We start from the raw sequence: 14,221 nt of genomic DNA on the forward strand, positions 1-14,221 counted from the left end.
ACGTATTTAAAGAACTAGTAACAATACCGACGATGAGTTGGATGAGGGCAATATTAAACATTCCAAACAAGAAATGTTGGCAGCATTTGAAACTTTGCATCGAGGCCTTCAATGGCAAGAAAATGTAACAGAAAATATATCTCAGTGGTTAAAGTTTAAACAAATTCGAACATTTTTATGAATGGTGTACAGTAGAATCCAGTGTACAACAAAAAAATAACCAAATATTTTACAACATAATTCTTAAAAGTGTACTAATATATTTTGCACATTATGTACATAGTCATTTCTTAATATGTATGTATTAATAAATTGTTTTAAAATGTTAGAAAATGTAACCATTCCCACTTATTTCTGATTTATTTCCCATCTTTTTTTTTTTTTTTTTTTATGAAAACCACAAACACGAAAGGTATCAAAACCTATTGTACTTAGTACCGTGCATGGGTTGAAGGAGAAGTATGGGGGGGGGGAGATGCCGGAAACTTTGCTCTAGAGACTAAACATGGGTTTCACCAATTCAAGCCTCCAATAAGCAAAGTGGTGGTATTTCACCGGTTGATGAAAGTCATATACCACCTGGTGAACTGTATTTCTGAATTTACAGTATTTTTTCATTTTTGAAAAGGTCATATTTCTTTATAACAAATTTCTGTATAACGAATTTTTTCAAGTGAATGATCAATTTCATTATATAGAGGTCCGATTGTATTTCAAAAAAACAATCATAAAATGCTTACTGATTGAACATGTTCCCAACAGATATGAGTTTGTAATATACAACATATTAGTTATAGTTAGCTGTAATACATACTGTACACTTCTAAAATAATTTACACAGCAGTCACATATTTGTGATTGGCATGCACACTATTATCTGAGACTGCACACTATGCAGTCTAAATGATGCACTACTGGTTCAGTAGGCATGTCCTGTGTTTTATTTTTTATAATCTAGTCACCCCAGTATAAACCTGTTTTCATATTGTGAACAATTAAGCCAGTACAACTCTGGTTGTGAATGAATAAGAAAGGCCATCATGTCTTTTGATCAACTTGTTGTATAGATTTCATCAGGATCTAATTACATACTAATTATAATTAATTAATAATCTGAATATACAAGATGCAACCTTCCCTTGTACAAGTAATTAACAAAAGAAACCTAAACAACTAATCTTAAGTGCATTTAAGAAAGGAAATAACAGATATTTCAATGAAATAAATAATAACAGGTAATGAGGGATACACAGATGAATCATTTAACCTTTCTATTTTTTAACTTCCCCTCAAGGGCTAATATCCTAGTGGAAAAATTCTGCTTGAGGCCATACTACTTGTTATAATGTAAGCAATACTAAAAAAAGTTAATCCAGTACTGAGATTAAGTAAGATTTAAATCTTACACTTTTCATCATTAGCCATTAATAACTAAGCTGCCAAGAGAAACATAGATGATGCTTCTAGTTTTTGCTCATCATATAGTACATGGAGATAAATAATGAAAAATATGAAAAGAAACATATTCATGTATGACACCAAGCAAAATTCAATATGGATGTTTCAAAAACAATGTCAAGTTCAAGAACATACAAGGTGCCTCCATAGCCAAGTGGGTAGGAGCAGCAGTGCGTAGCACATGCTTCTTGATTAGATCGGGGTTCGAGCCTGTGACTACCAAATACGGAGGATGCAAAACGGTCAGGAAATGACCACCGCATATCCCCGGAGCAATATGACCTTAGTTGCTAATGATCCTAAAAAACCAAAATAACAACAACAAGAACATACAAGATACTAATATGCAATAAATGATCAAATAAGATTCACTACAGTTAATAATAAAAAATAAAAAACCATTAATAAATAAAATTCACAGCTTACAGCCATTATACTTGGAAATCGTTGTCCATCTTGTATAGCAAATTCACCTGAAGGAAGTACATCTATTTTATAGTGTTTGATACGACTTGAATGGCTTAGGCAAAGAGCATAGCTACTGTCATCTCGTTCTCTTACCCTAATAAAACATTATTCTTCATCAGCTAATAAAATAAATGTCAATGACATTAATTTTATACTAAATTTCTAAGATTTCATAATTATCATTAATAACTTATATTGAAAATATCTTCCTTAGAGCCTACAGTATATACTTGCATATTTTTCCCAAATTTTTAATTTCACCACTGAAATTTAGGAAGAGAACATAAGGAAAAAGTATTTATTCCAACATTCAGGATGAAGATGAAAGTCATCTTCACAATGTGATGTAAGATTAAATATTATTTTACAAGGCAGACACCGCACTAAAAAAATCGGTACACGTTAAGGTCACTGGAATGGATAAAGTTGTTTATATGTTCCAATGCTAACTGACTTGCATATAATTCTGCAATACAAACAGTACATTCTACTGGAAAGGAGATAGCAATATATAATGAATGGAATATTGCTGCTGCTGCTCCTATGGTAATTTGCATTTTTGATCCATCAGTGTATATCCATACTTTCTGAGAGTTGTCCAGAGAATGAGTTGCATGCAACAACTGGATGCTGAGAGTATCTAGAGTTTTTATCTCATTGATGAAAGTAGTCATCACACATGGATATTGCTATTTCAGTATGGATTTGGTTCATCTTTTGATTAGTATATATTTAAAATGGTGTATTCCATATTTCCATTATATCTTGTAATCAAATTCCAGCTGGCTTATTTTTATTTGGTTTGCTATTGTAGTATAAACTGTAGTTCAAAGAGATATTTTTGAACTAGATGGGATGGGATCAATGGTAGTTTTTTCCTTCCTAAGATGAAGTGGGGGTTCATCAGTTTCTATGCACAGCAGGGCCCCCACTTACCACTTCTCGGCATTCCACTGATACGGCAGTTTTCAATTATATCCATGTTCATTATGTTTGGCACTTGTTCACTTTTTCAGCATGATGCACTCAGCAGCCGAGTCCGAGAAGGGCATCCAGCACCATTTTATTGTCGATGATTCAGTCTGTTTATAGCATATGATAGTGTAAAAATGTTATTAGGCTTTTACACTGAGTGGACAGAAATCATGGGATACCTACCTAGTAACGGGTAGGCCCACTTTTCGCCCGGATTCACATGGAGAGGAATTGAGTCCACTAGTTCACGAACGCGTTCCACAGGTATTTCCATTCATGCTGGCTGCACTGCTGTCTATAATTCCATTGCATTCCTGGGTGGAGGATCCAAAGCTCGAACGGACCTTTCCACAGCATCCGAAAGATGCTACACAGGGTTCCTGTCTGGTGAATAGGGGAAGCCATTCCATGGTGGTAAAATCTGCAGAATGCACTTCGAACAATGTTCTAGTCATCACGGCTCAGTGGGAGGTGCACTGTCCTGCTGGAAGAATCCATTGCCCTCTGAGTACATGATGACCATGAAGGGATGCATTTGGTCTGCAAGGATGGACATGTAACCTGGACTGTTCAGAGATGCATCTAGATATACCAGCAGTCAGGGGATTTGAACCCCAGTCTAGATATGCCAGAGGTTCCAACGTGTGCCAGTTGAGCATGCCCCAGACCATTACCGACCATCCACCTGCCCAAACAGTTCCTTGTCGACATGATGGGTGCATAGCTTTGTGCGGTTTCTGCCAGATATGCAACCCCCACCCTGTCTGCTCAAAATAACTGGAAATGGAACTTATCGGACCAGGAGACCCATCTCCAATAATCCCAGATCCAGTGCCAATGTTCTTTCGCCCAGTTGAGGCATAGAATCCTGTGTTGTGGTGTTAGCAATGGGACTCTGGTGGATTGGAGACTGATCACCTGATGGCCTTGGTGGAGACATTTCTGGCACCTCTCTCATTGAAGTCAGCAGTGATTTGTGCCACTGTTGGCTGAAACAATGCAAGACAGATGTTGACAGCCACGTTCATCCACCACCTTTCACTGCCCACAGCGCTGTCCACGACAAGGTGTTATTCCCGAAATGGCATAATCCCAATACATTCTTGATACTGTAGAATGGGGATAGTGCAATTTCTGTACCACCTCAATGATGGCGCCTCCGTAGCCAGGTGGGAAGGAGCAGCAGTGCGTAGCACACGCTTCTTGATTAGACCGAGGTTCGAAACTGTCACCACCAAATACGGAGGATGCGGAAAGGTCAGGGATGACCACCGCATATCCCCGGAGCAATATGGCCTTAGTTGCTAATGCTCCTAAAAAAAAAAAAAAAAAAAAAACGAAAACCAAAAACCAAAAAAGACCTCAATAATAGAGTGACCCATGCATCAGGCACCTAATACCTCTTTCAAAGTTGGTTAACTCATGACGTGTATCCATACTGACATTGAATTACCATCTATGTGACTGCAGTGTACCTATATACATGCCAAGCGATAGGTTCATCCACTTGAGAGGGGTGAGTGTCACATTGCCCAGGAACCAGATATCCCATGAATTCTGTCCTTTCACTGTATATATGCATTTGCAATTGAAAAAAAAAGAGGAAAAAGGCTATGTTCCACTTTTCGGCAGGGGTCTGGAACCTAACCCGCCATATCAGTGGTCCCTACTGTATAGGCTTTGAAATGGTGAAGGATGTTAGGCAAGCTAAGGCAGATTACAAGTAGACTCTGGCAAAGAAAACAAAGATGAACAGAAAAGACTTCTTTACTTATGTTAAACACTAGAAGGGGATGAATAATATCGGTCCAATAGAAATGAATGATTTAAGTTGATGAACCTACTCAGGCTGCTGACAAACTGAATAGGTATTTTGCATCTGCATTCACACCCAAGAAATATTTATGTATAGGAATTCCAGAAGTGTATCAAATTCTAACTGCAAGTCAAATGATTTTATGATAACTGAGGATTTGTTGTTGTTGAGTTTAACGACCATAGGCTGCTAGGGCCATATTGTGTCTTTCTAATGGTGAATATGAAATATCAGCTGCATTATAATAACTATATTTTATTATATATTTCTATACGATTTAGGAAAGTAAACAGTTCTTTTTTATTAGGATCATCTCCAAGAATTTGCAATAAATTTATTCATGACTGTGTATTAGCAATTGATTTAAAAGTGTCACTAGCAAATGGCAAATGGTCAGTTGTACTTGACATGATGTACATTGGGGAGCACTGTCATTGGTTAATAGATACAGGTGAGTAAGGTAAATATGCCCAGTCCTTAGCCTCCCTAAAATTGTTTCTTCTCATCTGCTTTTCCAGAAGCTGGAGGGCCACAGTTCTGGTTTTATTCAGTGAAGTTTGTTTCCTGGATAACCTCTCCAGATTATTAACCAGCTATTGTAACATGCTTTACAGATGATAGATTTGAAATCAGTATATGGAACCTGACAAGTCTGTAAAATAGAAGTATCTGGTTGTTTGGCTGCAAGATCTGCTTTTTCACTTCCTGCTATCCCAGAATGCCCTGGAATCCAACAGAATGTCACAGTTTGATTCGACTCATTACACGCAAGTAATTTAGAATGGATTTGCTTTATTACAGGGTGAGAGGAGTTGGTATTACTATTTATAGCAGAGACAGCACTGAGTGAGTCAGTGTATATTAAAGCAGACAGAATTAGATGTTCAATAATGTTATCCAGAGATAAGTTTATAGCATAGAGCTCAGCAGTGAAGATACTGCATTCTACTGGTAATGAGATAGAAGTGGTGAATGATGGGAAGATTGCTGCAGCACCTACTTGGGTCTCAGTTTTTGATCCATCGGTATAGATTTCACGTCTTTGAATTAGAAAGAGAGTAAGTTGCATATAACTGTGCGATATTGGAAATGTTCTTTCCCCACTGTTGAAAGTAGTCATCATATATTGCACAGATATTTGTCCAAGGTGGATCTGGTTGTGTCGTGTCCTAAAATATATTACCGATTTCTATATTCCATGACTGAGCAAGTTCCTTAAATCTAAGTGGAGCGGGTCAGTTTTCATTAGGTTTACTGATGTAAAATGATTCGCATTTGGTATTGTACAGACATCTCCAACAAGGGTGAGAGAAGAAGACTGCAGATTTTTGCAGCATACAACAAAAGTAATGTTTTCTGCGAAGATGTAAGGGGGGGTGGTTCATGGGCTTTGATGTAAAGGCTCTGAACCGGGGAGGTTCTGAAAGTCCCTAGAGTGACTCTCAGAGCACTGTGCTGGACGGTGTTTAATCATTCTAAAGTATTTTTCCTCACAGAATCATACACTGGAGAGCCATAGTCCAAGCGAGACCTGATGAGAGTGCTATAAAGATGGATGAGGGTATGTCGATCAGTGCCCCATGACATGGATGGCACACATGGAGGATGTTTAATTTCTTCAAGCATATGGTTCGAAGATAGGCCAAAGGGCTTGAAAGTTCGGTTTCCTGTCTAGTATCAGGCCAAGTAAACGAAGAGTGTGAGCGAGAGGAACTGGCACATTATTTATCTTTAGCTTTGGATCAGGATGAAGTGACCGAAGTATGGTAAGGTTTAGCCTGTCATGTATTGTATTGAATTTTCAAAAGATTGTCTATGGTTCTTCTGTTGCCTATTATTAGGATATCATCGGCATAGCGTATGTATGATTTAATTTCAGAAGGGAAAGGTTGTAAAATTTGATTTTCAATAGTGGCGAGATAAATTTCGGAAGGGGGGGCAGAAATGCCTAAACCCATTGGTAAACCGAATGTTTGTCGATAAATTTTATTATTAAATCTAAAGTATCTAGAATCTAGTAAAAGATGGTGAGTTCAAGGATGTGGTCAACTGAAAGAGAGGTATGTTTCGTTAAAGTGTCATCAGCTGTTAGAAGTACGCGTAATGCTTGTAGGGTGAAAGGAATATGAACATTAGCGTATAAGGATATGATGTCAAAAGAAGCTAATATGTCTCCGTCGGATATGGTGGTGTTACTGTTTTTTTGGAAGGCTTGGTTGGTATTATTAATTTTGAAAGCAGAGAATCAAGTGAATGGGGATATAATTTTGACAAGGAAGGCGGATAAATCAGCAAAAGCTGATCTACTAAAAGAAATACAAATGTAATAGGTCTTAGTGGGTGGCCAGGTTTGTATAACTTGGTTATTCCAAACATGTGGGGCAGAATGTTGTTGCGAATACCTATCTGTTGTAAAGAGGTTGATTTCTTTGTTCTGTCTGAGTTTTCTAAGAATTGTATCAAGTTTATTTTTGAATTTTGTAATGTTGTGGTTGCTGTCATTTGTATATGTATCATGGTCAGCTAAAATTAATTCCATTTTTTCTGTGTAGGTGTTCTTGTCCAGGATAACGATCGTGTCTCCTTTGTCAGCTCTTTGGATGATAATATTTGGGGTTTTGCTTAGTCTTTGTAAATCCGAGAGTAATTGTTTTTTTATGTTAGGGAGAGATGTGAGTTTAGAATTTATTGCTCCTCACTTGTTGGGCTTTCTTCAGTCAGGGCTAAAATGGGCTCTTCTTTCACTGGGATGATTGTTGTTTGGTTTCTGGGTCATACCCAACTCTCGTCACCAGTGACGACCATAGAAAGGAAGTTTTGATCATTCCTGGCCCATTCTTGAAGATCTCTGCTAACTTCCTCCATGCAATGCTGCTTTTGGTCTTCACTCAGTAACCATGGCATGAACTCTGTCGCAATCCTTCTCATGTTTAACATCATCCGACAAAATTTGCTGACATGTGCCGTATGATAGTCCTACAATGCCACAAATGTCGTAGATGGTCCACCTATGATCTTCACAGATCGCCGCCCAAACTTTTGCGACATTATCAGGGGTGGTGCTCGATGATGGACATCCAGAGCAATCGTCATCATCAACCAACTTTCAACCATTTTTAAAACGGTTAAACCAGTAGTCTGCACCTGGTCTAAAGCATTGCCACCAAAAGCTTGTTTCAACTTCTCATGGGTTTCTGCTGCTGTATCATTAAGGAAACAAGACTTGATGCAAGCATGTTGCTCTCTCACATCAGCCATCACAACAATCGCAAACTATGAAAAACCCACTGCCAAAGAACTGCATATAAATATTCAATGATTCTATCCAATCCGACACCACATGGCACACTGATTCACAAAGGATGCATAACTAGGATGTTACCTAGTGCCACAAGTCTGTACTAGACGTAGTTCCCACGCAACATTCAAATTTCGGGAACATTTGGATAGCACCTCATACATTTAACAATAACAGAAGAATATAACATCAAACTCAGTACATCTTAAGATTAGCAGTTTTGATAATTTAATAGCCTTGCAAGAGTTAAACAGTCTAAAAGTTTAGACAAAAGCTCATGATTTTAGCACAGGAAATCAAAAAAGTCTCCCAATAAAACAAATTGGGGCAAGAAGCTACGCTGTTCACTAATTATACAAATATTTAGAATGGAACATTCTACAATATGGCACCATTTGACTTCACATCTTTTTGTAGATAAAATACTGAAATGGTATTATTTTAAAGAGTTGTACAGTTTATGATGCAACATGCTATGCATAAGGAATGATGCTAGTTTAGAACATGAATTATTCCCAAGATCTACAATTATTACTGCTTACCTTTCGAGAACTAGCTTGGCATAAAGCTGAATACAGAGTTGACATTTTGCATATAACTAAATTTCAGTGAAGAAATTTATGATGGGGTTTACTTCAAAGATGAATTAATGTTTATTTATGTAAGTTAAAATGTATGGCACCATTTCTGGATATTTCTACACTCAATTTTCAATTTATTAAAAGCTTTTTAATGGCTAACAAATAATGAACATAATGCACTGCCTCGTCACACAGCAATATTCCAACAATAAAAGGAGACCACAAGTATGAAACTTTAAAGAACAGCACACAGAGAAAATAAGATACTTACAGGAATTTACCATCTTTGTGGCCACTTTCCTCAATGTGTCTTTCAGCTTCCACTCTTGACAACTGCCCATGAAACCATGGCTGAATTTGATGTAAAGTTTTTGTGATTAATAGTTTGATATCATTATAATTTTCAGTAAGGCTTGAATCCAACTTATCCTCCTGCAAGAAAAGACAAACTTTACCTTATTTCACAACAGAAACAGATTTATGCATGATGGTTTGTCTTTCCATCTTTACTTAGTCTTAAAAAGCATATAAATTATATTTTTCTTTAGAAATGTAATCATATGTTGCATACCCAGATGATCAACTGTTGCTGCTATGTGAGTCTACATATTTTGCTGGATTTGATAGGTAGTAAAAAAGGTAATGCACAAAATATTGACAAATTTGCTTTGTAACATCAATTAAAACTTTAACTAAAAGCTGGTTATTGACATAAGTTACCAAAAAAAAAAAAAAAAAAATTTGCTGTGAGACACTGCAGTAACACATGTGAAGGGAAATCAGTTCTGATAGCAACAATAGAGCATACCTGACTTTCACACAGAAAACAACTCTATCTGAAAATAAGAGTCACATTCTGTTTAAAAAAATTTTAATAATGACCTCACATACAGGAACATGTTAAAGATAGGTGTTCTCTTATGCCATTGGTAAAAGATTGACACATAACTTAGTCTGTTCAGCTGTAAAAGAATGCCATGAAATGCAGCTTACCAAGGGCATAAGGTTTACAGATAACACATGTGTAAAGTGAATCAGCTCTGATGAAATGAATTTGAGCAATAAACCCTTGCAGTATGTACCGGAGGTCACTGAGGGAAATACAGCTATAGCAGATGTGGTAGGAAAATGAGTCCAGCAGCAGATAAAATTCAATTTCATCAGAAATTTAAATGTTCATCAAATCTAGTATTATGCAAAATAATGATTATTTACCAGTCAACTATGATTTGACCAATAGGGTTTTTGTTGTGATATTTTCTGGCTCAAGGGCTACATAGGCCATATTGTGCCTACCAAATCAATTGACTTTACATATAAGAACTGCTTGTGCAGAAGTTAGAAACGGTCATACATTTGAATTTGTTTTAAGCAGAGAAAGAATTCAGAAATATTTGCTTCTTTACCTATGATGCTATTGAGAGACAGAGGTTGTAGATCTGAAATGAAACTAAAAGACGTTCATCAGGCATTGTTGAACAAGCTACATTCAAAGAGTAGACGTTTTACTGTAAGTGGTTGCGAGATTTTTTGCAGAATTTATTTATTTATATCTTTATTTTTTTTTTTTCTGATTTTTTTTTTTTTTATAGGTTGCTATTAATTCCTTATTTTTATTAATTTTATTTCATTTATTTATTTTTATTCTTAATTTTTAATTCCTTTTATTTTTATCATTTTTATTACTTTATTATTTTATTTTATTTTATTTTTTGAATGGTTTCGACATTCAGTACATGATACTCCTGGTTTTCTGTGATTCGCACTCAGTTGTGGCCTGCCTCTTGTGGTGTAGATGGGTATCAGGACGCATTTCCCTGGTAGCAAAGTGGCCATAAACAACTAAACAACAATGTATGCACAGCACAAACATTACACACATTTCAGGCCTTTCTGCAGCGTTTCTGTATCATCAGAGCGTACCACTGCAAAGATGAACTAGCATTTGGGAGCCACCTTACATGTCTATGGACTCCAACTATAATTTGACTTATGACAAGGTGCTGAAGTCTCCAGCGGAATGCCCAAAGAGCAAGAGCCATGGATGAAATTAAAATCAAAACTATGGAGGAAAAAGAAATAGTAGTAGTAGTAGTGGCATGTGATGCAAGAAAGCAAGTGTGTGAGCTTATGCAGCATCAGCCAAAAAAAAAAAAAAAATCACACCATTCCCTCCAAATGCCTGTCCAGTTCCTCCTTAAATTTATTCAACCTATCAACTTCCACGACAGATGGAAGTTTATTCCGGCAATTAACCACACGCTGGCTAAAGGCAAATTTCCGCACATCTGTTCTACATCTGTCTTTTCTTAATTTGAATTTATGCCCCCTTAGGTTTGTAATCTGAACAAGTGGAAGGATCCCACCAGAATTCAGCATGCTCAACCCATTCAAGGCCTTATATACCTCAATCAGATCACCATGCAGGTGCCTAGTCTCCAGCCACTGCAATTTGCAGAACTTAAGCCTCTCTTGGTAAGAGGATCCCTTCATTCCCCTCACCAATCTTGTTGCCCTTCTCTGTACACGCTCAAGTAAACCGACATCCTTCCTAAAATGAGGCCTCCAGACCTGTACGCAGTACTCAAGGCGTGGCCTGACCATTGCCTTATACAGAGGGACAATCACCTCCTTCTCCCTGCTAGCAAAATTCCTATATATCATTGACAAAACCCCATGAGCTGCCTGGCAGCCTGTCTGCATTGCTCAGAAAACTTCATATCTGACTGCACAATTACTCCCAGTTCTTTTTCATTTTCTACCACCTTAAGTGTAGTACCACACAGTTGGTACGTTTCTCTGGGGTTACTTCTACCCATATGCAGTACTTTGCATTTGCCAAGGTTAAACTTCAGTTGCCACTTCTTAGCCCATCTGCCCTGATTATCTGATTGCACAATTACTCCCAGGTCTTTTTCATTTTCTACCACCTTAAGTGTAGTACCACACAGTTGGTACGTTTCTCTGGGGTTACTTCTACCCATATGCAGTACTTTGCATTTGTCAAGGTTAAACTTCAGTTGCCACTTCTTAGCACACTGCCATTACTGTCATTAACAACCCTGCCAACCTTTGTATCATCTGCAAACTTCGACATTAAGCCTGATATACCTTCATCAATATCATTGATAAATATACAAAACAACAGTGGACCTAACAACGAACCCTGTGGGACACCACTAATAACATTAGTCCACGAAGAGCAGCACCCATTGATTACCACCCTCTGTCTTCTCCCACTTAACCATCCTTTTATCCATTGTAGCAACTTACCCTTAATACCATTCTGCTCCAATTTGTACAATAGTCTCCCATGCGTAACAGTGTCAAAAGCTTTCCTGAAATCCAAATATATGATATCAAAATTATTTTTTGCATCCAGTTCCTTTGTAACCACACCATAATATCCTATCAAATTTGTCAGACAAGACTTTCCCTTAACAAACCCATGCTGTGTCTGAATTATTGCTGCAGTCTTGTCTAGATGATTCTTCAATGCATCTTTAACCAGTGACTCCCTTATTTTACCAGGAACAGAAGTTAAACTAACTGGTCTGTAATTACTCGTGTCACCCTTCGATCCCCCTTTGTGAATTGGGAATACATTTGCACATCTCCAGTCCGTGGGAACCTCCCCTGAGTCCAAGGATGCTCTCATAATTATGGCTAAGGGTTTGCGTTGCCGCCTCCTTTAATATAACTGGATTGATCCCATCCACCCCAGGTGCTTTTCTTATGTTTAACTTCAACAATTTATCCTCTACTTTGCTTTCAGTTATTACAAAATCATTAAGTATCCTGCTACAATTTGATAACCTTCTGCCATTTTCAAACCTTAATAATTTCTCATGTGTGAATGTAGATGCAAAATACTCATTCAGTTTGTTTGCTATCTGAGCAGGATCATCAACAGTCGAACCATCGATGTCAAGTGGACCAATCAGATTCATCCCCTTCCTTTTAGAGTTTATATAAGTAAAGAAATCCTTGCTGTTTTTCTTAGCATCTTTTGTCAGGGATTTCTCGTAATCTGCCTTCGCCTGCCTAACCTCCTTTGTGACCTGATTACAGACTAGCTTATATCTGCCATAGGCTTCTGAGTCGCTTGATAATTTATATGCATCCCATGCATTTTTCTTCTCTGTTAAGAATCTCATTAGTTCATTAGATAACCATTTAGGCCTAAACCTTGAACAATATTTCTTAATAGGTATGAAACTTTTAGTAGCATCCACGATTAATTCCTTGAATACTTCCCACTTAGAATTTACTGTTGGTAACATCGTCAGTTTATCCCACTGTACAGAATTTAAAAACTGTCTGAGACCACTGTACTCACCTTTACGGAAGCAAAAACCCTTTCCTTTACCCCTGATGGTAATTAACTGTCCAGGAGCCCTACATGCATGGTGGTATGGTGCTGGTTTATATAACATGCCATGTGGTGGAATCTTCTGCCACACAATACGATGGGAGTTTAATCCAAACACAAACTGAGCAGTCATGGTAATACAAAACACCAGAGTGACTAAGGTAAATGCACTATGTACAACAATGGCAGCATGTGCCCATATCGCAAGCCATCTGGGTTGTTGTTGTTGCTGTTATTAGGGTTTAATGGTGCAAAGGCTGCAGCAGTCATACTGTGCCTGTGGAGCATTCATGAGCCGCCCTATACATACTGTGTCTGTTCACTATAAATTGGTGGGGATACAGGCATTTAATTAAAAGCAATTATATAAGTGAAATCATTTTAAGTAACAGTCAATCATTGTTTCCTATAAGGCAATGAATTGTTAATGGTTCAGGTAACGTTGACAAAGGTTTGAAGGTTGCCCTGTCACCATGGTAATGAGGGCAGTCTATAAGGATATGTTTTATGGTTAACAAGGCGTGGCAGTAAACATGCTGTGGAAGATCTTCCCCTGCTAGCATCAGATGGGTGTGGCTGATTCATGTTCTAGCAGGAATAATTTCTTCATGTTGTTTTTTCCAAAAACTGGAATTCCATAGTTGTAACAGTTCCTTGTCTGTCTGCAGCTGTGAGATTCTTCCACTGATTGTGGCATACTTGTTGGATAAAAGGTTTATAATCTGAATATGGGACTTGTGTATAATACTGATGGGGTGTTTAGTGGCTTCATCTGCATTTTCATTTCCAGGAATTCCAGTGTGCCCTGGAATCCAACAGAATTTCACTGATTGGGAAGTTGCATCATGCTGAATCAACCAGGTTTGCATTTTTTTCCCTAACAGGATGGGAAGGTAGAGTTTTGCATTGTAGCGCAGTCACTGTGCTCAGGGAGTGTAAAAATTATAACCTGTGGAGGAGGAGAAGCAATGATATCAAGGGCTAATTTAATTGTGTACAGTTTGACAGTGTATACTGCAGCACTCTACTGGGAATGATGTAGAAATAGTGAAAGTAGGAAACACCACTGCTGCAACTTCAGTTGTTTCTGCTTTCAATCCATTTGAATGTATGTGTATTCAATGGGAGTTTGATGTTACATGTGCCATGTGAAGTTGTTTGATATCCATATGCTATGGACTGCTTTTCCCATTTACAAAAATAGTCATTACAAGGTGGTGAGTATACAGCCCATGAAGAATCTGGTTCAGAAA

At 37.6% G+C, this 14,221-nt stretch overlaps 1 protein-coding gene across 1 annotated transcript in view; it reads right to left on the bottom strand.

The window, feature by feature from the left end:
* Positions 1-14,221, bottom strand: part of LOC150078477 (uncharacterized) — a 265,739-nt gene that overhangs the window by 231,721 nt on the left and 19,797 nt on the right. The window contains exons 6-7 of the mRNA XM_090384580.1: positions 8,868-9,028; positions 1,885-2,020 (exon numbers count right to left, since the gene is read on the bottom strand). Of these exons, the coding sequence (XP_090240706.1) occupies positions 1,885-2,020; positions 8,868-9,028 (297 nt within the window). The remainder of the gene's footprint in view (positions 1-1,884; positions 2,021-8,867; positions 9,029-14,221) is intronic.

The sequence above is a fragment of the Mastigoproctus giganteus genome, chromosome 11, assembly GCF_048544385.1.
Source record: "Mastigoproctus giganteus isolate SK-2022 chromosome 11, ASM4854438v1, whole genome shotgun sequence".
In the NCBI taxonomy this organism is placed as follows: Eukaryota; Metazoa; Arthropoda; class Arachnida; order Uropygi; family Thelyphonidae; genus Mastigoproctus; species Mastigoproctus giganteus.